Source organism: Rhinoderma darwinii, chromosome 13 (assembly GCF_050947455.1).
Source record: "Rhinoderma darwinii isolate aRhiDar2 chromosome 13, aRhiDar2.hap1, whole genome shotgun sequence".
Taxonomy (NCBI): Eukaryota; Metazoa; Chordata; class Amphibia; order Anura; family Rhinodermatidae; genus Rhinoderma; species Rhinoderma darwinii.
Genome location: NC_134699.1, coordinates 5,044,541 through 5,068,805, shown reverse-complemented (window position 1 = coordinate 5,068,805; position 24,265 = coordinate 5,044,541). Strand labels below are relative to the sequence as shown.

Sequence of the window (24,265 nt, the reverse complement as noted above, 5' to 3'; positions counted from 1 at the left end):
CTTAAAGTGAAAAAATGATGGATTGATAAAAGGGATCACTTGTGTCGTTAACATACCGGGGGCTTTATTTCTTTAAAAGAGACCCCCAAAAACCCATTTTCCACATCTTCTGACAATATCAGCCCTTGTATAACAGCAGCATTTCATATCACCCCTCTTATGTCTGTGCAGTGATTGGCTGGAGCGGTGCGGCTTTCTATATACAGTAATGGTGCCCCCTGCACAGTATGTGGGTGACCTCCAGCGTTTCCTGATGTAGCTACGATAGTTACAGGTATGACAACTGTTGGAATAAACCGAATACGGCATCTTTCCCCAAGGAACATGTGTAGAATTGGTTTCTGAAGGGCACCTGGTAAATTAAATGCACTTTACTATGTTATGTATTCAATTTTGCCAAGAGTTCCCCTTTAAGGCTATGTTCACACAAGGCGGATATGCTGTATAAAAGCACACAGCTTATCCGCCCTGGTCGCCGCAGGGAATTCTGGCCGAAAAACAGCACCAAATTGTGGCCCGCTGCGGAAAACTGCAAAAAAAAAGTTTCATACTTACCCATAGCCATGACGATGCGTCCCTCTGCCATCCTGCAGCCCGTGATTGGCAGCGGCGATCACATGGGATGAAACGTCATCCCAGGAGACCGGCCTGGACGAAGAAGCACAGAATTGTGGGTAAGTATAAGATTTTGTTTCTGAGTTGCGATTTTTGCGGAGGAATCACAGCTTTTCCGCTGCAAAAATCACAACATCTGCTATTTGTTACCTCCCCAATGGGGAAAACCCGCAACAAGTAAGCAGCGGGTTTGACGCGAATACAATTGTGCTTGCAAAATGTTTCTTTTATTGGGGGTTCGGGTTAAATAAACTGGAAACTGTCAGCGATGAACTGAACAATGAGCCAATATTTATTACACTTCAGGCAACTTACAAAACGTGAAACTTCAACAAGTAGAAGAAATGTGCGCGGCGTTAGCGGAGGCAGAAATCACCCGCACCCCCTCAGATCCAGCCTCCGTACTCCAGCTTGTTGGGTAAGTAAACACTAGTAAGGAATGTCGGGGAGAGAGAAGTCAGCGCTTGGATTTCTGCTTTCATTTTCCTTGACGTCATAATCTCCAGCTAGAAAAAAAAAAATCAATGAAGAATTTGAGTGATTTCTATATTTGGTCCAGTTATTTCCTTTGTAATCAGGAGAGCTGTGCGGGTTTATTTCTCACGCACCTCCCGCTTCCACAGCGGCCGGCAGGAGACGTACGGCCTCTTCTGTAAACTCTGCAGCTTTCTCTGGTCCGGTGCGGATAATGGAATCAGAGCTTCTGCCGGGACGTATAACCTGAGAACGGTAATGTCAGACATGGAGGGCGATCTGTAAGGTCCGTTCACACGCGGCAGATTTGGTGCAGAAATCCTGCTGCAGAAACCTCTCCATTCACAGGTATGGGATGTATTATTAAGTCACAATATTTTCTGCAGCAAATCTGCCGTGTGTGAATTTAAAGGGTAACTCAACGTTCGACAAACTTCTGACATGTCATAGTGACATGTCCGAAGTTTTGATTGGTGGGGGTCCGAGCACTGAGACCCCCCACCGATCGCTAGAACGAAGCAGCAGAAGTGCTCGTGGGAGCGCTGGGCAGTTTAGTTTGTTGGGCTTTTTCCGGAAAGCCAATGTATTGGAGTACGGGTTCATAGACTTCCTATTGAGCCCGTACTCCGCTACTCCGGAAAAAGCCCAACAGGAATGAAGCGTCTGAGCACTTCTGCTGCTTCGTTTTAGCGATTAGTGGGGGTCTCAGTGCTCGGACCCCCACCAATCCAAACTTCTGACATGTCGCTATTACACGTCAGAAGTTTGCCGAACGTTGAGTTACCCTTTAAATTCACACACGGCAGATTTGCTGCAGAAAATATTGTGACTTGATAATACATCCCATACCTGTGAATGGAGAGGTTTCTGCAGCAGGTGCATGGATTTCTGCACCAAATCTGCCGCGTGTGAACGGACCTTACAGATCGCCTATGACACGTCAAAAGTGTGTCGAACGTTTAGTTACCCATTAATATAATGCGCTTTGCGATGAATAGTTGGCGGTTGCTTCTCCCATTGATAACAGCAGAGGGATCCCCATGCAGCTGCAGAACAAGGTGAATAAATAACCCCTTTATGGGGGACCTGTCATCTCTCATGTTTGGTTTAGTATATAGTTGTATTCCCCAGTAAACTACAATTCTGGTGCAGCTTTTTTTTTTTTTTTTTTAGAACGGTTATATAGTTCCTCTGTTGTTCACCCTGGAAATGTATGAATAAATTGACAACTGGGTGTTACCGTTCCCCTTGTCAATAGGTTGTGTCCCGACACATTGCCACTATTAGCACGGATTGGATAGTGTCAATCTGTGTGGGGAAATAGCCCATTGAGCCAAAACAAAGTCTAAGAAAAGATGCTCCAGAATTGTATTACTATAACAGACTAGTCAGGAGAGGCGACGTCCCCTGTAAGAAAGGCTCTGTTCACACCTGATGCAGCGACAAATACGCAGACGTGACGAGAGCCTCAGAGATAGATTCTTATCATGGACGCGTCCGCTATTTAAGGTTTCCCCTCTGTATTATTTTATGACGTAAATGGATCTGGTGAACACAACACATGACCGGGGCGCCCAATCACACTGACATAATTATCCCCATCTCTCACCTCTCTATGTCGGAGGGCAGCAGGCCGAGCCAAGCGATAGACGGGACTGTTAAATTATGAGCCTCAAACGACATCGACTAAAAGAAAAAACAAAGGACAAATCTGACAAATGAACACAAACCCCCTAAAGGAACAAACACCAAAAGCTCCTGCAATGTAATGATCTCAGGACATAAGTGCAGAAGACCCAGCCAGGCAGAGGCACTACAGGGGACACGCGTGGCAGAGGTATGACAGGGGACACACTTGGCAGAGGTACGGCAGGGGGCACGCGTGGCAGAGGTACGGCAGGGGGCACGCGTGGCAGAGGTACGACAGGGGGCACGCGTGGCAGAGGTACGGCAGGGGGCACGCGTGGCAGAGGCACGGCAGGGGGCACGCGTGGCAGAGGTACGGCAGGGGGCACGCGTGGCAGAGGCACTACAGGGGACACGCGTGGCAGAGGTACTGCAGGGGGCACGCGTGGCAGAGGTAGGGCAGGGGGCACGCGTGGCAGAGGTAGGGCAGGGGGCACGCGTGGCAGAGGTAGGGCAGGGGACACGCGTGGCAGAGGTAGGGCAGGGGACACGCGTGGCAGAGGTAGGGCAGGGGGCACGCGTGGCAGAGGTAGGGCAGGGGACACGCGTGGCAGAGGTAGGGCAGGGGACACGCGTGGTAGAGGTACTATCTTGGGCACCTGGGGCAGAAACACTTATAGGGTCATCTGTGTTTGGCACACACTGTTATTGGGGGTTCTGTGACCTGTTTTTGGGGCAAGAAATGCTAATGCGAAAAATAATGGCCACCATGACTAATATTTTTTCATCGCGCCAGTGCTCTGTTTGATGGGGAAGATTGGTCAGAAGTGTAAACATTCTCTATTCTCAAGTAATGGAGAAAATAGCACGAAAGTTTCCATAGAAGGCCGTTCTACACTCACCAGTGAGCCGTATTTGTAGATACACATAATCTCAATCCCTATACAAAAAAAGAAAAACATGGAAATGGTTAACACAGCAGCAAATACACACGCTGCATCATCATCACCATCATCACCATCATCACCATCGCCATCATCATCACCATCACCATCATCATTATCATCATCATCACCATAATCATCATCACCATCATCACCATCACCATCAGCACCACCATCATCACCATCACCATCATCACCATCACCATCATCACCATCACCATCAGCACCACCCTCATCACCATCACCATCATCATTATCATCACCATCACCATCATCACCATCACCATAATCACCATCACCATCATCGCCCAGAGAAATTAAATTTTCGGGTTTTTTCTGCTCACAGAATCTTTCTTTTCCCTATGGGTCACTGGTGCCGCTTGCACTATTTCCACACCTCACTATTGTCTGACGGTGATGGCGGAGAGGGTACGCGCCCATTGGCCATAAACAGACTGGGGCACATGTACATATCAGCACAGGCTAAATCTGTCTGAATGGTGGCAGCCCCAAAGGTATATAAGTGGGTCATTCTGCATGACAAGCGTGTATACACATGTATGGCTGCGCTGTAATTTGTCACCTTGTCGGTCCAGATTATCAGAATTTTACTGTAATTATCCTAAAATTATCCTAAAAATCATCATCATACCGTGAGGATCAGCATCAACCAGGGTGAAAATAGGGATCTGGAACGTATCCCACAACTTCCGTACGAACAGCCTGGTGTTCAGATCAGGGACTCCTTTCCCCTGACAAGAAAATACAACAATGCGCAGATTAGAGCCGGCCCACGGAGCGCCATCATGCCGGCAGGGCCGCAGTCTTATTCAGACCCGTGCGGGACCCGTTTCCACGGATAGACTCGAATCTATTGAGGGATCCGTGAAAAGAGACAATAATTCTTCATGGGCCGTTCACACGGTCCATTAAAACAACAGCGGACGATTTTAACGTGCGTCTGAATAAGCCCTTACCGTGATGAGGATGCAGGGGCCGCACTTTCCACAAAAGTCGTCGTCGAGAAGCCTTTGGAATGTCGCATCTTTTTCAATAATGAGGACAAAGCGAGCGGCGGTTCTCAAGTCTCATGTGTTAAGAGAATTCACTACATGGATACGGGAATTCTCATTCCTCAGCATTATCTGCGTCAATAACATGGGAAACAGATTGACAAGCTCTCAGGGCAGCCATTGCTGGGCTCATGGGGCATCCACAGACCCTAAATGACAACTAATGTGTCCCTGCTCCTGCGCTCCTACTGCCCAGCCTGTATATGCGAGTCTTCACTGCAGCCCCATTCTATGCAGGAACCAGAAAGCTCAGGATTAAGGCCCTGTTCACACAGAGTTTTTTTGCAGGCAGATAAAACGCAGTGAAATACGCTTTCTCTGCCTCCCATTGATGTCAATGGGAGGTCAGAGACATGAACGCCTGAAGATAGGGCATGTCACTTGTTTTTCCCACGAGACAGTTTTTCAGCTCGTGGGAAAAACAAGCCTCTGCCTCCCATTGAAATCAATAGGAGGCATTTTCGGCTGTTTTGTGGCTCTTTTTCCAACATGTCAAAAAACTCTGTGTGAACAGGGCCTAACAGTTATATTGATCATTACTTAGAATGGATCTTCTCGTTTGCGGTCATTGTTTTAATTCGATTCTTTGCATTTAAAAGATACGTGTGACTCCTTCAACGTTGGACGGCACCAGGACTCCCTATAATGCAAAGGAAATGTTTTGGTTTTTACATATTAAAATAGGATTTCCTTACAGGCCTACTAAAGCTACTCAGGGGAAAATATCAGCGTATTGATCGTTCTTCGATATTACAAATATGGTAGTAATATAAAGAGCGTTTATAATAAAATCTAACAATTCCAGCAAGTCACCCCCCCCCACCCCTCCAGGCACCCGGGAGTGATGGGGACCCCTGTCAACCACCGGCTGTAGTAAGTCCTTACTGAGGTGTTCCAGCTGCAGTCCACTTTAGTCCCATCTTGCTCTATGTATAGCAGGTCGCCGGCCACGCAGCCCTTGGATGTGGATAGCTGGGGGCGAAATTCAAGGCTGACGTTTAATGACGGTTTTAGTTCTTTATTACATCCATAAAATATTAATAAGAATAAAATGAGTCTGTTCCGAGGACATACGACATGTAAGCTTCTTCTTGGGACCTTCAACATACAGGAAATGTCTGTCACTATCCTGTCCACTGTAGTCTGGCTACCATATAGTTGAACGTTTTCATAAAAAATGTCCCTGGGGCAAGAAACATATAAAAAAAAAGAAGATAAAAATAAAAGAACATAAGCGTATCTTCACACTGAGTTCTTTGGCACTGATTTTGAAGCGGAAACTGCGTCGGAAACCGCGGCAGAAAAGTCTCCCATTGATTTCAATGGGAGGCAGGGCGGAAAAAACAAAAACTGCTCGCTGGAAAAAGAAGCGTCATGTCCTTTCTTCAGGCGTTTCCGTCTCTGACCTCCCATTGACCTCAATGGAAGGCAGAGAAAGCGGTTTTCGCGGTGTTTTTTGCGCTCAATGGCCATGGCAGAAAACGCGTTAGAGAGAGTGCAGGCAAGTCAAAATCCGCCTGCAAAAAAACTCTGTGTGAACTAGGCCTAAATGAACTAAGCGTTTCTATTTTGTCATGTTGGGCCACAGAGGAGCAGCTCAAAGCTTCTGGGCCCCAATGCAAACCGTAACAGGGCCCCAACTGTCACATGACATTTCTAGTACTGTTCTGTAATGTGGCAGAGGGGCCGATGTGTCACTGCAACCTCTGCGCCCTCATAGTCGAGCCACGGCTGGTCATACGTTTATCTCTGCAGGGCAGTTATTCTTAGACCTACCTCTTGGTGGCGTATGTATTGGTCTGCACAAGTTTGTAGATCACAGACAAGATCTTCATGGTCAGGGCTGAGGACACAATTTGTATTGTAGAGAAATAATATGATTATTATAATGCATATGGAAAGTAATTGTCTGTAGCGGTGACTTCTGACACGTCATAGATCTGAGAACGCAAAGTCAGGCACAATTTAGTTCTCAGAAGAAAGGGGATGAGGTGCTCTAAGGCCTCGTTCACATCTGCATTGGAGACAATGTTAGGAGACTCCGTCGCAGATCCGGCTGAGGTTACAGGAAACATTAGCGCAGCAACACGGACACCCCGACAGAAAGCCCAAGGAACCCAATGACTTTTTACCGCCGGTGGTGTCCATGGTACCAAGGAAACGTTGCTTCCGGTCATCCCTTGTGACGGACAAGAAAAACAAGACCTGACGCAGGTGTGAATCCTAAGAAGCTCATACACGCAGTCATCACCACTCAGAGTCTGACACAATATTGGGAGAAGAGCAGCTTTATGGCTTGACGTAGGTCCGAGTTCACGGACTCCACAGATGTGATCAATTTTGGGTGGTTTTCCCCTCTACAATAGATCTCACATCTAACTGATATAATATGTGCGGATAATAAACTATTAGTGCATGCCCGAAGGCTCTCACCAAACCGCTGCGCAGACTTGGGGCGGTTGCTTCTCACTTTTCGAGTTGTGCAATTTTTCGCCATTTGCAATCCAATTGATTCGGTAAACCTGGACAAGAACAGATAAACAGGTGAGAACAGCGACCTCAGGACACACGGTGCATAGACGCAATTTCTTAACCACAAAAATATCAACTAATGGATTACAGCCTACGATAAAGTCAACCGTGGTGAAATATTTCGGTGTGATCCGTGAATTACATCCTGTGTGGGGAACTAATAAGATCTGATAATCCAGAGGTTGATATCCAGCAAGGAGATTATTCAATTAACTGGAAATCTCTTGCAATTTATCTATTCCTTCACTTTTCTCAGAAGCCACACACAGCCCCATATTTTTGTCCTATCCGAAAACTCGCCAAAAATTGGGTTGTGTAAGCGGTCGGTGGGGATCGGAAATACTGGCCCTGCTGGCCCCTGGGTTCAGGTGTTGGGCCGATGTTTAGAGATATGTAAAATCCTATTCACATTGTGCAATTGAAAACAGTGAGGTTTTTAGGGACTGGTATGTAGTCCTGCCTTTTGTGGCTATGCGTCTATTTTTTTTTAGCTCTGACTGCATTGGTGGAAAATGTCAATCAGAGTTTTTTTATGCGGCACCGCAATGGGGTCTTGCACTAGGGCCACATTCACACGTGCCAGATTTATGCGCGTAAAATCTGTCCGCGTGCGTTGTGTTTTGCATCAGTGTGCTTTGCGAGTGGCATGTGTTTTTCACGCACTTGCAAGCACTTTTTTTTTTCAATTCAATGGATGCGTAAAACACGGACAGAACACGGATGTGCGTACCTGTGCTGTCCGTGGTTTTCACGCACACACCAATTTCGGACATGCAGTGAGTTTCACGCAATGGACGCTGGCTGCGTGAAAACTCACGTGTGTGTGAATAGCCACATTGAAATCAATGGGGCCGAGTGCTGTGCGTTGTTTGAACGCACAGCACACGGATGAGAATCACGCTTGTCTGAATGAGCCCTTACTCTATGTTGCTCCAATCTGATCTGTTTTCCACTGTGAGAACCGGGGCTTCGTCTTTAGAGAGACTCTCCAACACGTCTTGAACGATCTTATCAATTGCAGCGACAACCTGAGAACTGAGATAAGAAAAGAAAGATTAGCGATTACCCTACAGATTCCTACTAGTCAGAAGTCCTGATATGTGCGTAGGTTGTGACGCTGCAGAGCGCTGCACTCTGACATGTGTCGTCATCATTAATAGTAATATTATATTTTTCTTCAGCCATATTGACAGATAATTGTAAAAAATCAAATTGCAAGCGACGGTATCTAAGTAATGAGATTTACCAAATGTGAACAAGGCCGTGTGTACTCAAACTTTCCAGTGTTTATGTTTTATACACAATTAATAACAAACAAACAGCAAAATACATAGGAATAAATTACTACGATCCCAGAGACCATGGAAAATATACAATCTGGGTCAACTATTCTAAAAAAAAAAAATGTGCGACGGACACCATGGTGAAAACCTAAAGGAATCCATTCAAGTCCATGGGTTCCATCAGACGCTGATGACATCCATCGTGTAACGGTTCCGATGCTTCCGGTATTTTCGTTGTTCTGCTCCTATGACGGAGAAGAGCAATGGAAATACCAATCGCAGATGTGAACTAAGACAAATATTCACCTCTGTAGCCCATACATCACAATTTATTTAGTAACTTTGTAAATACATTTCTACATTACTTATCTTGTCCTGATCCTGAGTTACATCCTGTATTATACTCCAGAGCTGCACTCACTATTCTGCTGGTGGAGTCACTGTGTACATACATTACATTACTTATCCTGTACTGATCCTGAGTTACATCCTGTATTATACTCCAGAGCTGCACTCACTATTCTGCTGGTGGAGTCACTGTGTACATTACATTACTTATCTTGTCCTGATCCTGAGTTACATCCTGTATTATACTCCAGAGCTGCACTCACTATTCTGCTGGTGGAGTCACTGTATACATACATTACATTACTTATCCTGTACTGATCCTGAGTTACATCCTGTATTCTACTCCAGAGCTGCACTCACTATTCTGCTGGTGGAGTCACTGTGTACATACATTACATTACTTATCCTGCACTGATCCTGAGTCACATCCTGTATTATACTCCAGAGCTGCACTCACTATTCTGCTGGTGGTGTCACTGTGTACATACATTACATTACTTATCCTGTACTGATCCTGAGTCACATCCTGTATTATACTCCAGAGCTGCACTCACTATTCTGCTGGTGGAGTCACTGTGTACATACATTACATTACTTATCCTGTACTGATCCTGAGTCACATCCTGTATTATACTCCAGAGCTGCACTCACTATTCTGCTGGTGAAGTCACTGTGTACATACATTACATTACTTATCCTGTACTGATCCTGAGTTACATCCTGTATTATACTCCAGAGCTGCACTCACTATTCTGCTGGTGGAGTCGCTGTGTACATACATTACATTACTTATCCTGTACTGATCCTGAGTCACATCCTGTATTATACTCCAGAGCTGCACTCACTATTCTGCTGGTGGAGTCACTGTGTACATACATTACATTACTTATCCTGTACTGACCCTGAGTTACATCCTGTATTATACTCCAGAGCTGCACTCACTATTCTGCTGGTGGAGTCACTGTGTACATACATTACATTACTTATCCTGTACTGATCCTGAGTTACATCCCGTATTATACTCCAGAGCTGCACTCACTATTCTGCTGGTGGAGTCACTGTGTACATACATTACATTACTTATCCTGTACTGATCCTGAGTTACATCCCGTATTATACTCCAGAGCTGCACTCACTATTCTGCTGGTGGAGTCACTGTGTACATACATTACATTACTTATCCTGTACTGACCCTGAGTTACATCCTGTATTATACTCCAGAGCGGCACTCACTATTCTGCTGGTGGAGTCACTGTGTACATACATTACATTACTTATCCTGTACTGATCCTGAGTTACATCCTGTTTTATACTCCAGAGCGGCACTCACTATTCTGCTGGTGGAGTCACTGTGTACATACATTACTTATCCTGTACTGATCCTGAGTTACATCCTGTATTATACTCCAGAGCTGCACTCACTATTCTGCTGGTGGAGTCACTGTGTACATACATTACATTACTTATCCTGTACTGATCCTGAGTTACATCCTGTATTATACTCCAGAGCTGCACTCACTATTCTGTTGGTGGAGTCACTGTGTACATACATTACATTACTTATCCTGTACTGATCCTGAGTTACATCCTGTTTTATACTCCAGAGCGGCACTCACTATTCTGCTGGTGGAGTCACTGTGTACATACATTACTTATCCTGTACTGATCCTGAGTTACATCCTGTATTACACTCCAGAGCTGCACTCTGTGTACATACATTACACTATTATATATTATTTACGGGTATATAGATTATATATAAAATATATATATAGAACTCGCTATTCTTACCTAGTAATAGGTTCCTGTTTAACCTCCTCCACGTCTGTATTTTGCCTTTGGCTTCTCTGTATGGCTTTTATCAGGGACTCTTGATGCTTTTCTACGCAGTGAAAAAAGTCAGGACTCTGCATAAAAGCCATGTGGAAACCTGCAAATTAGGGCACACAGAAAATCACATTCATATAGGACATAAATAGTTATCAGGATGAACATGTGTCTATACAATCTGTACATAAAGCTCGAGCTTGTTCTTGAATGCCTAGGTCTGACTTATACAGAACACATAGACAAAAGTATGTGAACCCCCTATGCTGCTATAGCAATCTTTTCTATTCTGAGAAGGTTTTCCACGACATTTTGCAACATGGCCGCAGCGATACGTTTGTTTTCAGCTACAAGATGATCATTTGGAAAATAATGTTCGGTGTTATATGGAGTTGAGGTTCAGATTCTGTGCAGTCAAGTTCTTCCACAACAAGGTCAGCAGTCCAGGTTTTAAGGACCTCGCTTTGTTCCTGGGGGTATTTTCCTGCTAAAACAGAAAAACGGTCTCCCATAAACTGTTTCCACAAAGTTGGGGGCTCACACTTCTTTATATGTCATTGTAGTTGGAGAATGAAAGGTGTTTTGTAGTTTAGACAACCTGTCCCTCCAGTTTTACAAACGGAACACTAGAGGGAGCTCTAGGCATTAAAATGACAATCCTGCGCTACTACACCAGGCATTGTATGATCTCCAGGAACGATCAATCTGTGACCCTGGTGAACATTAGAGGCAATTCAATATTTGTCACTGTATTCTTAATGGTGAAACAGCGGTAAATTACTCCATCTACTAATGTCCTGTGATCACCGTGGCTCTCGTGGATATATCTTGCTTATACAAAACAGACCAGCCCATTGATTCTATAGGGGATGAAAGTAAACAAAGCCAGTCTGTCCAGTCACTTAGGCTGGGTTCACACAGTGCGTTTTTTTTGCATGCGTTTTTTGTTTTGGTACATAAACTCCCATGTCTGCGTTCACACGGGGCGGAAGCACGCAGCAAATCCGCCCTGTGCGCCGCAGGGAATTCCGGGTGCAGTTTGTCGCCCGGAATGTCAGCTGAGAAAAACTGCAGAGCAAAGCCGGCCTGTGATTGGTTGCAGCGGTCACAGGGGATGAAGCGTCATCCCAGGAGGCCACGCTGGAGGGAGGCACAGACTTCTGGATAAGTATAAGATTTATTTATTTTTGTTGAGTTTTTAGCGGCAGAATCGCTGCAAACCCGCCGCAAAAAAATGCAACAACTACTATTTGTGGCGGGTTTTACCTTCCCATTGAATTCAATGGGGAAAACCTGCAACAAATAAGCAGCGATTACGCTAATACAATTGACGTGCTGCGGAATAAAATTCTGCAGCGCAGGTTAATGTCTGAGCGGTTTTCCGCTGACTATTTATGCAGAATATGGAGATTTGTTTTATCTCATCCACTTCGCTGCTACTGTATTTGCTGCGGATTCTCCACAACTAATTCCGTTGCGGAAAATCTGCAGTATTTACGCAACGTGTGAACAGATCCTATGGGAGTTTATCAACCCCAAAAAAAAAACGCCTGGTAAAAACGCAACAAAAACGCACTATGTGAACCCATCTTTAGGCCTAATTCAGACGAGCGTGTTCGGTCCGTGATATACGGTCCGTGTGTCGTGCGCATTTCCCGGACCGAACACACTGCAGGGAGCCGGGCTCCTAGCACCTAGTTATCTATGACGCTAGGAGTCCCTGCCTCTCTGCGGGACAACTGTCCCGTACTGTAATCATGTTTTCAGGACCGTACGTGACAGTAGTTCGAAGGAGAGGCAGTGACACCTGGCGTCATAGATAACTAGGTGCTAGGAGCCCGGCTCCCTGCAGTGTGTTCGGTCCGGGAAATGCGCACGACACACGGACCGTATATCACGGACCGAACACACTCGTCTGAATTAGGCCTTAAAGTGTAGGTTTAAGAAACAAACAGCCGAAGTACATTTGTAATTTACTCCCATTTGATTTTGAGGATTGTTTGTGACCAAAAGAAGACTCAGCAGGAAAGATGAAATAAATAGGTTGTTGCACTGTAGTCGTGGTGTAGTCTGGTCCCGCCCCCTTATTGCATTTCTAACAACTCTCAGGGGGCGGGGTCTGACTACACAACCAGACTGCAGTGCAACAACCAATTTTCTCTTTCTATTGCAGTTTCTTCTTTTGATCAAAGCTTTAAAATCTAACGGAAGTATAAAACAAATGTGATATTTTGGAGGTTTAGCAGCTATTTCTAGTTTCACTTTTAAATCAAACACGAACTTTAAAGGCTATGTAAACCATTGATCACTTTTTTTTAAAATATATAAAATAATGTATTATGGCGTTTAAAGCAACTTTTTAACTGGTTTCAAAAAAAATAATTTTTTTTTACTTTTTGACATACAGCTTTCTACATATCCGGGATACATAGAAGCTTTATTATGTGCTGAAACCCGAATCCGTCAGGTCAGCGGGACTGACAGCTGCGGTGACAGCGGGTCCTGTGCGTCTCCGACATGCAGGATCCACCTGTTATCGATCACATCTACCTGCGTGTCTCGGAGACACAGAATTCACCAGTTATCGATCACATCTGAGTTCAAAACAGGATTCTGTCATAGGAAGCCGTCAATCCCGCTGACCTTACGAATTCGGGTTTCAGCGCAAGTTAAAGCTTATATGTATCCAGGATACGTAGAAGTTGTATCTCAAAAAGTTAAAACATTTTTAATTAAAAAACAATTCAAAAGTTGCATTGAAAAAAAAAAAGTGTTTAAAGGTCTACATAGCCTGTATGGATCAGAGTGATTTTGCGCACATGGTGGTTTAACAGTCCTAACTTTTTTTACTCTTTTGGCTACCAAAATAATTTTGAGCTATTTTTTTCATACCTATTTCTATAGCAATCTTTTTAGGGGTAAATTTAAACGGAGGTGCAGATCAGCTCTTCTTGACAGCCTATAGATGGGCTCGCATAGTACGTCTTTGAGCCCGTTTCAGGAAGACGAGGAGAGCCAATCACAGCCGGAAGTGCAGTTCTGCACCTTCGATTTAGCAATGGTGGGGGTCTCAGCACCTGGACCCCACCGATCAAAACTTCTCATATATGTCTCTATGACATATAGTTTTCTGAAGATACAGTAACTCTTTAACAGTTTTTGATGCATTTTGCATATAAGGGCTGAAAAAGAGGTTATATCTCCAGATTGGCGTCCGTGCTGAGAGCTTTTGCTTCATGGCTGGTCTGACATATACACAGACAGTAAATATCCCTCCCATTGTAAAGAATATGTCCTGTATGCACCGACTGCTGCAGTCTGTAAGTGGAACAGAGATGTCTCTCTCTGAGTGAGCTGCGCCCCCTGTATGCGGGTCACTTCTTACATGGGGTGATTTGGGGAAGGCATGAGCTCAGGATAATGGATTTTACAGACACAGCATCGGGGAAGGAAAAAAATCTTGTTGTCCTTGTGGAGAGCGGCTGGCAGCCAGCTTGTCTGATCTGCAGGTACAGGAATGCCACTCTTTCTTCCCTAATGCAAAGATCACTATTTATTAAGCAATGACTTTTATGGGAAACATTAAAGTAAAAATCTAAAGTTTAAAGCCTATGTTCACCTCAGAACCTCATTTTACAGTTTACACCATAAAAAGTTCTGCTACTTTGCAAATACATTACATTACTTATACTGTACTGATCCTGAGTTACATCCTGTATTATACTCCAGAGCTGCACTCACTATTCTGCTGGTGGAGTCACTGTGTACATACATTACATTACTTATCCTGTGCTGATCCTGAGTTATATCCTGTATTATACTCCAGAGCTGCACTCACTATTCTGCTGGTGGAGTCACTGTGTACATACATTACATTACTTATCCTGTACTGATCCTGAGTTATATCCTGTATTAGGGTATGTGCACACACACTAATTACGTCCGTAATTGACGGACGTATTTCGGCCGCAAGTCCCGGACCGAACAGAGTGCAGGGAGCCGGGCTCCTAGCATCATACTTATGTACGATGCTAGGAGTCCCTGCCTCTCCGTGGAACTACTGTCCCTTACTGAAAACATGATTACAGTACGGGACAGTTGTCCTGCAGCGAGGCAGGGACTCCTAGCATCGTACATAAGTATGATGCTAGGAGCCCGGCTCCCTGCATTGTGTTCGGTCCGGTACTTGCGGCCGAAATACGTCCGTCAATTACGGACGTAATTAGTGTGTGTGCACATACCCTTATACTCCAGAGCTGCACTCACTATTCTGCTGGTGGAGTCACTGTGTACATTACATTACTTATCCTGTACTGATCCAGAGTTACATCCTGTATTATACTCCGGAGCTGCACTCACTATTCTGCTGGTGGAGTCACTGTGTACATACATTACATTACTTATCCTGTACTGATTCTAAGTTATATCCTGTATTATACTCCAGAGCTGCACTCACTATTCTGCTGGTGGAGTCACTGTGTACATACATTACATTACTTATCCTGTACTGATCCTGAGTTATATCCTGTATTATACTCCAGAGCTGCACTCACTATTCTGCTGGTGGAGTCACTGTGTACATACATTACTTATCCTGTACTGATCCTGAGTTACATCCTGTATTATACTCCAGAGCTGCACTCACTATTCTGCTGGTGTGGTCACTGTGTACATACATTACATTACTTATCCTGTACTGATCCTGAGTAACATCCTGTATTATACTCCAGAGCTGCACTCACTATTCTGCTGGTGGAGTCACTGTGTACATACATTACATTACTTATCCTGTACTGATCCTGAGTAACATCCTGTATTATACTCCAGAGCTGCACTCACTATTCTGCTGGTGGAGTCACTGTGTACATATATTATATTACTTATCCTGTACTGATCCTGAGTTACATCCTGTATTATACTCCAGAGCTGCACTCAAGATCCTGAGTTAGGGTATGTGAGCAAAAATGTCTGAAAATACGGAGCTGTTTTCAGGCGAAAACAGCTCCTGATTTTCAGAAGTTTTTTTAACAACTCACGTTTTTCACGGCCGTTTTTGGAGCTGTTTTTCAATGGAGTCAATGAGAAACGCCCCCAAAAACGACCCAAGAAGTGTCCTGCTCTTTTGACGAGCCGTCATTTCACGCGCCGTATTATGACAGCGACGCATAAAATAAAGGCTCGTGGGAGCAGAACATCGTAATTCCTATTGAAAGCAGTGGGCAGATGTTTGGAGGCGTATTATGGGCGTTTTTTCAGGCGTAATTCGAGGCGTAAAACGCCTGAATTACTTCTGAAAACAGTGCGTGTGAACATATCCTGACAGTCTGTATTATACTCTAGAACTGCATTCACAATGCTTTAGGCTTCAGAGCTAAAAAATCCTCCCACCTGCTTGTTCAGTGTCTGCACAGAGCTTCTTTTGATTTCCATTCTGGAAATTGTAATCTTCACAGCAGGCACTGTACAGTCATCTGATGTTGGAAAAAACAATCCCACCCCCTGTATTTTAAGAGCACAGCGGTGCACGACACAATGATTCTCTCTTTGATCTTTTCTGTATCAAGCCCCGCTCCCCCAGGCTCAGCACCGGACAGAACAAGGTGTGTTAGTTTTGTTTGGAGTGATCCTTTAAAAAAAAAAAAAAAATGCACAGAACAAAAACACAGAAGAGTAACACCAATTGGTTACTATCCCTTTAAAAGGTTGACAGGGTAAATTACATTCTCTATTTTATATCTTTGCTAAACCTTCTTGCAAAAAAAGAAATACAAAAATTCTAAATCTCTTAAGTGTTCACTGTGTAATAAATTGTAGCGAATGCGCCGGACGTGCCGTTCATATATCTGCCAAAAAGCACTTTACCATTAGGAACCAGCCGCAGAAGGGTTGTCTCGGCCTGGTTAAATCTCTCTTCTCTGTCTGGTAATCCTCCCTGGGCTCGTCAATGGACAGAATAAATAAAGACGCTGCGCGCCATTGATGAATGTTTGTCTAATCTCTTTAGGATGAATGTGGTTGAATTCCATTAGCCTTACAAGACGGCGCAGGTTTTATGAGCAGAATCGTGTGTTCATGGACTTCAATGAATAAGGAAGAAAAATACCAGCAGAGCGGCACTTCCACCGGTCACATTACCTGGTGAAAAGTTTATCTGACAAATAAGAGGCCCCTACCACATGGTGATCACCTAGATACAGTACAGAAAGAAGGCCTGAGGCCACTAGTGGGCGCTGCTGTTCATAGATGAAATCAAGGCAGTGTTCTGTAGAGCATGTGTAACGTTCCTTCCACGGCGAATCCGATTATTTATGTGGCCATAAATATGATCGCTTGTCGGCAGCACATCTCGTGTATTAACATAAGATGTGTTGCAGACAAGATGCAAATGTATGAGAACGAGCGATCGTAGTAACTGTATGGACCCCATACTCCCCATCATTGCTCCGTTTGAATAGAGAGAATGAGCGCCGTTCCTTAAAGGTGGTAAAACACAGGCGAAAACCTGCCCATATACAACCACCTTCACTGGTTGTCAAGAGAATATTAAAGGGTAACTAAACGTTCAACAAACTACTGACACGTCAGAAGTTTGGATCGCTGGGGGTCTAAGCACTGAGACCCCCACCGATCGCTAAAACGAAGCAGAAGTTCTCGTGTGAGCGCTCAGCCGCTTCGTTTCTGTTCGGCTTTTCTCGGAAAGCCGATGTAGCGGTGTACGGGCTCTGAGACTTTCTATTGAGTCCGTTCACCAACTGCTCGGCTTTTCGAGAAAAGCCGAACAGAGAGCAAGCGGCTGAGCGCTTCTGCTGCTTCGTTTTAGCAATCGGCGGGGGTCTCATTGCTCGGACCCCCAGCGATCAAAACTTCTGACATGTCACAAGTGTGTTGAACGTTTAGTTGCCCTTTAAGAGACATCATCTAAGAGAACTAGTAAATTAAGTCCAATAATTGTATCATGATAATTTCTCCAACTTTCTCATATACTTCGTGCTTTAATTTTCACTATTTTCTTAGATCACTGCTTGCTGTCAGTGAATATGCCGTTCTTGATTACATCCAGAATCCAAAAACCCCATACAAACCTAATACATCCAGTCTACACAATCCCCTGTAAGACCCTATGCACACGACCATCATTTTTAATCCGCAATTACGGATCCGTAATTGCGGATCAAAATACGGATCCATTCACTTCTATGGCACACGGAGACCTTCCCGTATATTTACAAAAAGGTGTCTGGGCTGTAGAAAGCATCCGCAAAAAATAGGACATGTCCTATTTTTTGAATTTACTGACCGTGCTCCTATACTTTATAATGGGAGCTTGGCCCGCAAATGCAGGCGACTGTCCGCGCCTGTAATCACGTCGTATCGTCGGTGTGCAGGGGGTCTGAGCTAAAACGTCTTGACTTCAGACTGATACACTGTAGCAAACTATGCGGTAGAAATGTATGCTTCTGATGTGTTTATATTTTTCAAAAATTTCCATATCAATATAACATTTTTTGATGAAAGTGAGTAGAAGTTCTGCTCGCCCTCTCAAAAAGTTGCAGAAGTTTTCCATGGAAATGAATGTGAGCGCTACGGTCCTCTACAGAACTGTCACACAAACGAGAAAGGACTCCGCTCCGCGCTTCTCCCCTGACTACACCCGTCCTCACAAACCGCCCTGTTTTGCTTGGTGCTTTCAATGCTAATGGCCGCTTTGTTAAAATGACTTGCGCTACATTAATTCCCTCATTCAGGCTTCTGTTTCTTAAACTGCCCTCGGCCTCTGACCTCTTTAATTTCTAATTGGCCTTTTGCTTTTATTTCAGAGGAAAGCAGTCACTCTCCGGGATCCGGGGGTAATCTTTCCCATCTGAAAAGAAAACGCAGTAATTACCAATTCGACATGCACGTTACAAGTGATCCAGACTTCCTTTATGGGTCTGAACGTTTCACTTTCCACTGGTCCTGTAATGTAACATTGTGCTGAATTGTCTCTGGGAAAATGATGGAAATACTCGCTGTCGTGGGATTAAATCCACCGCATTAGTTGTTTAGATCTGAATGTGAGCAAAAACGGAATGATTTCTGTTTGTGTAGTTTAGAAAACCCATATCATACACTCTATTAGAGAATTGTGGGGTAATAGAGGGGGGGTCCTGTGTTCAGGATCCTCATTTCTTGGCCACAGTGGAAAGTGGTCACATAGAGCGTCCCTGGAAGACCTGTCCTGTCCTGTATTACCCAGACAACACATTGAAATAAATGGACACTGTGTAATACTTCATTTCCCCTGTGGTGGCGCTGCAGGAAAACTGAACACTTACTGCCAGGTTTCTCCATAGATCACAGCTGATCGCCAGGGGTCCCAGCAGGAGGACACTTTGTGACCAACTTATTGTCAAGGAACATTTCTAACAAGGAGATATAGTCCATAGCAGAGACCTCCTTTAACCTTTAAGGAGGTTTGTAGGAGATAGTGTATAGGGTTGTTGGGCAGTATACAGCACTAAGCACCAGTAGCCAGCGTCCCCAAGAACCACATTGCTATAGGTGATATACTGCGTTACAAGGTGTGAGTACATACAGTGCTGTCTTCAATAAACTTTATTTATACAGTCTCATAGATTTTTATACATAGGAATTATGGAGGTGACAAGGGGGTCCCCATGTGATCAGCTTGAACTCATATACATTACGCAGAAGACCTTATTATTTCAATGGATCCCTTGCAGTGCTGCTTGAACAGTTAGCGGCTGCATCCCTCGGTGATCACATTTGATCTTCAGGGGTCTTAGCGGCAGAACTGCCCCCATGATCATCTTATCTTCAGGGGAATTAGCTTCTAAAAAGGGGGATCTGAACTGCATATAATATTAGTGATGCTGCTTATGTCTATGTTCTAGCCATGTATGAGAGGCCGGGTAATAGCGTCATCTGCAATTTATCTCATTTGCGTTACCACAATTCCTGTCCAATAAGATGCGTGTTAAGCGCAGAATTCAGGACCGGTAACATCGAACCTCACTGTGAATTATCATTCAGTTTGGCAAATATACAACAACCAATGAAAAAAGTCCTCAAAAATGTGCTGAAAGTTAAAAAAGATTTCAGTTAGTTGGACCTGATAGTTGTAGTACCATAGACTGGGCACGCTGGCTGACATCGGGGGCACGCTCCATCATAGGTAAAGCGTTATATCACTAGTATATGCCATCACTTTATGATCGTGGGAGTCCAACCTCTGGGAATACAGATTGTGAGAATAAAAAGGATACAGTGCTGCTTGGGGTCGTGCTACAGTTCTCTGCACAGGGGGGCGTGCGGTGCCGCTGCGCAGGAAAAACTGAAGAAAACGCAGCACATGTGCCATCACTTAATGAGATTGAAAAGCCCCTTTAATGGAGGTGCTCTGGCACAGTTCCTGGGGGTGATTTGGTTGGTACTATTTGAGCACTGGCACGGTTAATGTGGGTGCTCTGGTTAATGGATATATTCTGTCTGGCACTACTTATGGAGGAACTATAGCCAAGTAAATGGAAGTTCTTCGGCTTCTACTATTTATGGGGGTACTCTGGCACAGTTAATGTGGATGCTCTGGTTAATGAACATATTCTGGCTGACACTGCTTATGGGGGCACTACAGCCAAGTAAATGGAAGTTCTTCAGCTTCTACTATTTATGGGGGTACTCTGGCACAGTAATGTGAGTGCTCTGGCTTGTACTGTTTATGAAGGCACAGTTAATGGGGTACTCCCTATGTAGCAACGTTCCCCTTTAATACAATAAGCGTGAGAGCAGAATATATTTTTCTTTTTTCAGGCCGGTCCTTTAATCAGCATAAACTGCTGTGATAACAGAGGGCAAGAATTCCTGCAGACAACATAAAAGCCGCCACAATCAGCAGGCTCATGTTGAAACCGTTCCACGGCCTAATGGGGGCTGCAGCTTGTATCAGTAAAAAGGCTTCTGCCGGCCTGTTCGCAGCACCCCGCGGTACAGTATCTGCCATTCCGGGCTACAATTGCTAAATGAGAAGAGGACACAGCTGGTTTGTGTTTGAGGCTGGATGGTAACATATAATAAAGAGGTAATAGGAGCTGAAAATAAAATGCTGTCATCTGTTGTTTTTTTTTCTCTCTCTGACTGGAAAGTCAAGTGTTTGGCTGCCAGACAAAAATGATCAAAAGCGCGTTCTCTCTTAACTAAAAATGACTAAAACCGACTGCTTTCCCCTTCACAGCACTGGGCAGGGAACATGGCGACTGCACACAACAGCCCGTGTCAGGAGTGCAGCAAAAACACCCGTTATAGAATAGCCGAAGCCCAAGATTATACACCTGTGCCCAGGAACCATAGGTATTTGTAAGGGTATCTTCACACAGGGAGTAAACGCACGAAAAACGGCAGAAAAATCGCAAGCAGAACGCCTCCAAACATCTGCCCATTGATTGCAATGGGAAAAACGGCGTTCTGTTCCGACGTACCGTTTTGAAAAATGGCCGCGTAAAAAAACGGCCGCGAAAAAGAAGTGCAGGTCACTTCTTGGGCCGTTTTTGGAGCCGTTTTTAATAGACTCAATAGAAAACAGCTCCAAAAACGGCCGTAAAAAACGCAGCGAAAATCCCTTGAAAACAGCTCCATATTTTCAGACGTTTTTGAATTTGCGTGTGAACACAGCCTTCGAGGCAACCGAGTCACTCCCAGGGGCACAAATATATCACCGAACATGTAAATAGGGGGTTAAATAATAATTCAACTGGCTAGTAAATCTTCTGCTTGAATAATTCAACGTTTTCGTGGTTTTGTCTTATTATAGTAGTTATATTCTTGTATATAGGAGCAGTATTATAGCAGTTATATTCTTGTATATATGGAGCAGTGTTATAGTAGTTATATTCTTGTATATAGGAGCAGTATTATAGCAGTTATATTCTTGTATATAGGGGCAGTATTATAGTAGTTATAATCTTGTATATAGGGAGCAGTATTATAGTAGTTATATTCCTGTATATAGGGGGCAGTATTATAGTAGTTATATTCTTGTATATAGGAGCAGTATTATAGTAGTTATATTCTTGTATATTGGAGGCAGTATTATAGTAGTTATATTCTTGTATATAGGGGCAGTATTATAGTAGTTATATTCTTGTATATAGGGGCAGTATTATAGTAGTTATATTCTGGTATATAGGGGCAGTGTTATAGTAGTTATATTCTTGTATATAGGAGCAGTATTATAGTAGTTATATTCTTGTATATAGGAGCAGTATTATAGTAGTTATACGCTTGTATATAGGAGCAGTATTATAGTAGTTATATTCTTGTATATAGGAGCAGTATTATAGTAGTTATATTCTTGAATATAGGGGCAGTATTAGGGCGGGTTCACACATGGCGGAATTTCACTTAAATTCCGCTGCGGACACTCCGCAGCGTTAATCCGCAGCGGAGCCGTTTCTCCATTGACTTTCACTTTAATTTAGCAGTGTTCGTTTACACGATGCGTACAATTCCGCTGCGGAGCATAGGCTGCGGAGCGGAATTTGGTGTCCGCAGCATGCTCTGTCTGTTGCGGAGCAGTGGCGGACTCATGGCGGAATTTCTCCATTGACTTCAATGGAGATTCAAAGTTCCGCAATGAAGTCCGCAGCTGTCATGCACATGTCATGTGTGCTGCGGATGCGTCTTGCTTTTTTAACTTGACATTTCTTCATTCTGGCTGGACCTATGTATTTCTAGGTCTACAGCCAGACTGAGGAAGTCAATGGGGCTCCCGTAATGACGGGAGCGTTGCTAGGAGACGTCTGTAAATAGTCACTGTCCAGGGTGCTGAAAGAGTTAAGCGATCGGCAGTAACTGTTTCTGCACCCGGGACAGTGACTACCGATCCCAATATACATGTATCTGTAAAAAAAAAATCAAGTTCGTACTTACCGAGAACTCCCTGTTTCTGTCTCCAGTCCGGCCTCCCAGGGTGACGTTTCAGTGTAAGTGACGGCTGCAGCCAATCACAGGCCAAGCACAGGCTGCAGCGGTCACATGGACTGGCGCGTCATCCAGGGAGGTCGGGCTGGATGCCGAAGGAGGGACGCGTCATAAAGACAACGGGCGGTAAGTATGAATTTCTTTTACTTTCACTAGGGAAAGTGCTGTCCCTTCTCTCTATCCTGCACTGATAGGGAGAAGGGAAGCACTTTTACCGCAGTCCGCAGCAGCTAGTCCGCATCAATTTTCTGCACATTTTGTGCAGATCCGCAGCCGTAATCCGCAACCCGGATTAGGTGCGGCATTGATGCGGACAGTTGCGGAGGAATTCCGCCATGTGTGGTCATGCCCTTATAGTAGTTATATTCTTGTATATAGGAGCAGTATTATAGTAGTTATATTCTTGTATATAGGAGCAGTATTATAGTAGTTATATTCTTGTATATAGGGGCAGTATTATAGTAGTTATATTCTTGTATATAGGGGGCAGTATTATAGTAGTTATATTCTTGTATATAGGGGGCAGTATTATAGTAGTTATATTCTTGTATATAGGGGCAGTATTATAGTAGTTATATTCTTGTATATAGGAGCAGTAATATAGTCGTTATATTCTTGTATATAGGGGCAGTATTATAGTAGTTATATTCTTGTATATAGGAGCAGTAATATAGTCGTTATATTCTTGTATATAGGGGGCAGTATTATAGTAGTTATATTCTTGTATATAGGGGCAGTATTATAGTAGTTATATTCTTGTATATAGGGGCAGTATTATAGTAGTTATATTCTTGTATATAGGAGCAGTAATATAGTCGTTATATTCTTGTATATAGGGGCAGTATTATAGTAGTTATATTCTTGTATATAGGAGCAGTAATATAGTCGTTATATTCTTGTATATAGGGGGCAGTATTATAGTAGTTATATTCTTGTATATAGGAGCAGTAATATAGTCGTTATATTCTTGTATATAGGGGCAGTATTATAGTAGTTATATTCTTGTATATAGGAGCAGTAATATAGTCGTTATATTCTTGTATATAGGGGGCAGTATTATAGTAGTTATATTCTTGTATATAGGGGGCAGTATTATAGTAGTTATATTCTTGTATATAGGAGGCAGTATTATAGTAGTTATATTCTTGTATATAGGGGCAGTATTATAGTAGTTATATTCTTGTATATAGGAGCAGTAATATAGTCGTTATATTCTTGTATATAGGGGCAGTATTATAGTAGTTATATTCTTGTATATAGGAACAGTATTATAGTAGTTATATTCTTGTATATAGGGGGCAGTATTATAGTAGTTATATTCTTGTATATAGTGGCAGTATTATAGTAGTTATATTCTTGTATATAGTGGCAGTATTATAGTAGTTATATTCTTGTATATAGTGGCAGTATTATAGTATTTATATTCTTGTATATAGGGGCAGTATTATAGTAGTTATATTCTTGTATATAGGGGCAGTATTATAGTAGTTATATTCTTATATATAGGAGCAGTATTATAGTCGTTATATTCTTATATATAGGAGCAGTATTATAGTAGTTATATTCT

The 24,265-nt window shown here is 43.6% G+C and overlaps 1 protein-coding gene across 3 annotated transcripts in view; it reads right to left on the bottom strand.

Annotated features, from left to right (window-relative positions):
* Window positions 1–886: 886 nt before the first annotated feature.
* SPO11 (SPO11 initiator of meiotic double strand breaks) overlaps window positions 887–24,265 on the bottom strand; it is a 34,898-nt gene continuing 11,519 nt past the window's right edge. For 2 of the 3 annotated variants that reach the window (XM_075845598.1, XM_075845599.1), the window contains exons 3-15: window positions 10,687–10,825; window positions 8,186–8,299; window positions 7,166–7,254; window positions 6,509–6,575; window positions 5,807–5,915; window positions 5,618–5,704; window positions 5,336–5,372; window positions 4,637–4,746; window positions 4,312–4,411; window positions 3,618–3,655; window positions 2,699–2,775; window positions 1,224–1,335; window positions 887–1,121 (exon numbers count right to left, since the gene is read on the bottom strand). In XM_075845598.1, coding sequence (XP_075701713.1) covers window positions 1,002–1,121; window positions 1,224–1,335; window positions 2,699–2,775; window positions 3,618–3,655; window positions 4,312–4,411; window positions 4,637–4,746; window positions 5,336–5,372; window positions 5,618–5,704; window positions 5,807–5,915; window positions 6,509–6,575; window positions 7,166–7,254; window positions 8,186–8,299; window positions 10,687–10,817 — 1,191 coding nt within the window. In that variant the 5' untranslated portion in view covers window positions 10,818–10,825 and the 3' untranslated portion in view covers window positions 887–1,001. Of the gene's footprint in view, window positions 1,122–1,223; window positions 1,336–2,698; window positions 2,776–3,617; window positions 3,656–4,311; window positions 4,412–4,636; window positions 4,747–5,335; window positions 5,373–5,617; window positions 5,705–5,806; window positions 5,916–6,508; window positions 6,576–7,165; window positions 7,255–8,185; window positions 8,300–10,686; window positions 10,826–16,110; window positions 16,349–24,265 lie in introns of all 3 variants that reach the window. The other variant, XM_075845600.1, reaches the window with a different exon arrangement.